Consider the following 3699-nt stretch of genomic DNA (forward strand, 5'->3'; position numbering starts at 1 on the left):
CACTATGTAGACCAGCCTGGCCTTGAACTCACAGAGATCCGCCTGCCTCTGCCTCCCAAGTGCTGGGACTACAGGTGTGCACCACTGCCCAGCTTAAGGGCATCTCTTAAACCTCTGCAAACAGTGCCATCAACTGGGGTCAAGTATTCAAATACTTGGAGTGAATGGGGGACAGTCTTATTCAAACCCCCCAGAAGTTAGAAGAGGGAGGAGGCGATTATGAAAAAAGAGTGAAGAGAGGACGAGGAGGAATAGAGAGTGGAAGGAGAGGTGGAATGAGGTGGAGGAGAAGATTAGGGCAGAAGAGGATGGAGAGGGGAAGTGAGCTTTGGGTCCCTGAAGGCACAAGACGTACAAGGGGAAAAGAAGAGGAAAATGAGGTAGCCACGGGGCAAAGATAGATCAACAGTTGAGTGTTCTGGGTTCTCTTTAGAATATTTTTTCATTTATTTTTATTTTATGAGTGTTTTGCCTGCATGTATGTAAGTGCACTCATGTTGTGCAGTGCCCAGGAAGGCCAGAAGAGAGTGTCAAATCCCCTAAAATTGGAGTTACAGATGATTGTTAGCTGCCATGTTGGTACTGGGAACTGAACCTGGGTCCTCTGCAAGAGCAGCTGGTGCTCTTATCTGCTGAACCATCTCTCTGGGCCCATGATTTCTTTCTTGCATATGAAATAACAGCAGAATTGGCTTTGATGGCAAAGGTTAAGTGGAGGAAATAAGAGCTGTGACCTTGAAGAAAGATGGTGTGGCCAGAGCTGATGTCAAGGAGTAGAGGTACAGGGGCTGAGGTTTCAGAAATGCTGTCTTACAGGGCATCGAGGGGCATGCCTTTAATCCCAGCACTTGGGAGGCAGAGGCAGGCAGATCTCTGTGAGTTCAAGGCCAGCCTGGTCTATATAGTAAGCTCCAGGCCAGCTGGGGCTACAGGGAGACTTTGTCTCAAAAAGACCAAAATTAAAAAAAAGAAAAAAAAAGAAATGCTGTCTCTGTCTGGCTTTCTGTTGCTATGTGAGATGAGCAGGCAGGTCCCAAGTTGTAAAGAATTGCTGTGCATCTGAGGCGAGATATGTAACACAAAAGGGCCACCCAGGAGGGCATTAGGGTATTAATCACCCTTTGGGGTTTGAGGTTCAGAAAGGCCAGTTGACTTGTGTTTCCACTGATTTAGTATAAGCAGGTGAAGAAAGGCTGCTTAGTATTCACTTGAAGAATTAGATGCCATCTGGGCAGGTGGCACTGGGGAGCCATAGAAGGTCGAGGAACATAGGTCCATCCAAGTTAAAGGTTCCTAGAACTGGGAGCTATTTAAAGCTATTGGTGGAACTCCATACTTCCTGCTTTAGGGTCATCTACTCCACTTTGTTTGACTCCATCAAGAACTTCAGCCCGTTCTTTGGCTACTACTACTTCAACACGCTACTGGTGATGCTGCAGATGTTACATGTGTACTGGTTCCTCCTCATCCTGCGCATGTTCTATGGTTTCTTCAAGAAGGGTCAGGTAAAGAGAATGGCTGGGGTCAGCTCACAGTGCTTCTCCAGGAGCCCCAAGCCCCACCCCAAGCTCCAAGCCCTGCCTCAAGCTCCTCCTCCTTGTGCTCTGAGCTCAGCCCACATCTCTGTTTCTACAGATGGGAAAAGACATTCGCAGTGATGTCGAAGAATCGGACTCAAGCGATAATGATGAGGCAGTTCCCGAAGGCCTGCAGCTGAAGAATGGGGTCACTCAAGGGTCTGGGGCAGCCACCACCAATGGTCCCCGGAGCCGAGCAACTGGGCGCCTGGCCAATGGGCACACCCGGGCCATGTAGTCTGGCAGTGAGGGGTTTCCTCCAACACTGTGGATATCTGGATACTGGACTGGTGACTCTTGGAGACAGGGAGGTCCTACCACAAGATAGGCAGAGGACTGGTGATCTGTTTCCAGTTCTTTTCTTCCTACCCATATTCTCTTCATCCCTCTAAACACATGGACAGAGCCTGAGGGGAGCAGCAGGACTCTGCATCTGGCCAGAGCCATCCTCAGGGTGTAGGTTGAGGGCTGTGGGGAGCCCTGGCTTCAATGTCCAATAAAAATTGAACAGAGATGAATTTTCTGACTGAGAGCTTTGGTCCCTGTCAGAACCACTCCCCATTACATACCCTGCTGACAGGATTCCTCACTGCCACAGCAAGATGTATTCACTCTCAAGGGCCCCAGACAACACCAAGTATGAAGAGACACCCTACCCCTCTCCTGCCTGCCCTAGTCAACACCTTCACCTTGTCCTGCCTGAGTAGCCCTCTAGAACATTGGTGTTAGCTGGCAGGGGCTGGCAGACTTGGCTTATAGGAAGGAAGTTACTAAGTTTAGAGGGCAGCCCTTGGGTCTGAGCTCACACAGCATTTGGGGTCTAAGCAGGAGGGTGGAGAAGAGATCCCTTGCTCAAAACCGCCTGTAGCCTTAGACTTGGGGTCTTATTTAGACTACCTAGGAACAATGGAGACCCAGTTATAAGGGTATAAAACTTCAGTTTTCCCAAAGGTTGGGAAATGGGTCTCCCTTCAAGGTGGAGGCTGGGTGACCAGTGTTACTTAACCCAGAAATCACAGCCACAAGATCCAGGAATGGTTAAATTGTGCCATCCTTGGAAATGTGAATGAGGAACTGAGAATCAAGGAAGATAGAAGTGGAGACAGGCGGGTGTGTGTATGTGCATATAGTCCCTTGGGGGAATATATGGCATGGTGGTTTGTGAGTGTCATCCAACACTGGAGAGGCAGAGCCAACGGGCTGGAAAATACAGACCAGCCTGGGATGTACACTAAGACCCAGTCTCCAAATGAACAAAGGAGGGCAGTTGGGGTGGGGCGTGAACAGTTTGCCCAGAAAAGAAACAGACAAAATACAAGAGAAGAGAAATAGCAGAAAGGTAGAGAAGTGGAGGAAGGAGGAGGGTCAAGACTGGGCATAGAGGGAGATAGTAAAATGGGACTGTGGTTTGTATCTTCTGGGGAGAGATGTGAGAAAGGAGAAATGTGACCTCCACATAGAGAGATGAGAGCAGGGGGTACAGAAGGTAAACAATACATGTGGGAAAAGGGACACAAGAACAAGACAAGAAGAACAGAAAGAAAGGGAAGTTAAAGAAAAGGAAAGCAAAAAAAAAAAGAAAAGGAAAAAAATAAAAGGAGGAGGCTGGGAGGTGGCTCAGTGGTTAAGAGCACTGGCTGCTCTTGCAGAAGATCTGGCTTTGGTTCCCAGCACCCACATGGCGGCTAACAACTCTCCAGTTCCAGGGATCTGACGCCCTCTTCTGACCTTTGCAGGCATTGCACATGAGGTACACTTAACATCCATGTAGGTAAAATGCTCATACACATAAAAAAGGAAAAGAATCGAAAATTCTTTTGAAAGAAAAAAGAAAGAAGAGAAAAAGAAGGAAAAGAGGAAAGGAAGAAAAGGAAAGAAGAAGAAAAGTTGTAGATAGTGCATAAATGAGAAAGCTAGAAAAGGAAGGAAGGGGTATTTGGGAAGAAGGAAGAGACGGATTGTTGAGAAAACACACATGTAAGAGGAAGAAGCCCGAGAGAGCTCAAGAAGGGATGAAGCCAGGTGTGTCATGGGCCTGACAGTGCAGAACTTTGGATGCTGAGGCAGGAAGATCATATGATTGAGGCCGGCCTGGGAAGGATAGCTAACCTATTAACAGCTG

At 48.0% G+C, this 3699-nt stretch overlaps 1 protein-coding gene across 2 annotated transcripts in view; it reads left to right on the plus strand.

The window, feature by feature from the left end:
* Positions 1–2048, plus strand: part of Cers4 (ceramide synthase 4) — a 69413-nt gene extending 67365 nt beyond the window's left edge. For both annotated transcript variants that reach the window (XM_008824147.3, XM_017795864.2), the window contains exons 10-11: positions 1349–1505; positions 1636–2048. In XM_008824147.3, coding sequence (XP_008822369.1) covers positions 1349–1505; positions 1636–1815 — 337 coding nt within the window. In that variant the 3' untranslated portion in view covers positions 1816–2048. The remainder of the gene's footprint in view (positions 1–1348; positions 1506–1635) is intronic.
* Positions 2049–3699: the final 1651 nt, after the last annotated feature.

Source organism: Nannospalax galili, unplaced genomic scaffold, assembly GCF_000622305.1.
Source record: "Nannospalax galili isolate Female #2095 unplaced genomic scaffold, S.galili_v1.0 scaffold1009, whole genome shotgun sequence".
Classification (NCBI taxonomy): domain Eukaryota; kingdom Metazoa; phylum Chordata; class Mammalia; order Rodentia; family Spalacidae; genus Nannospalax; species Nannospalax galili.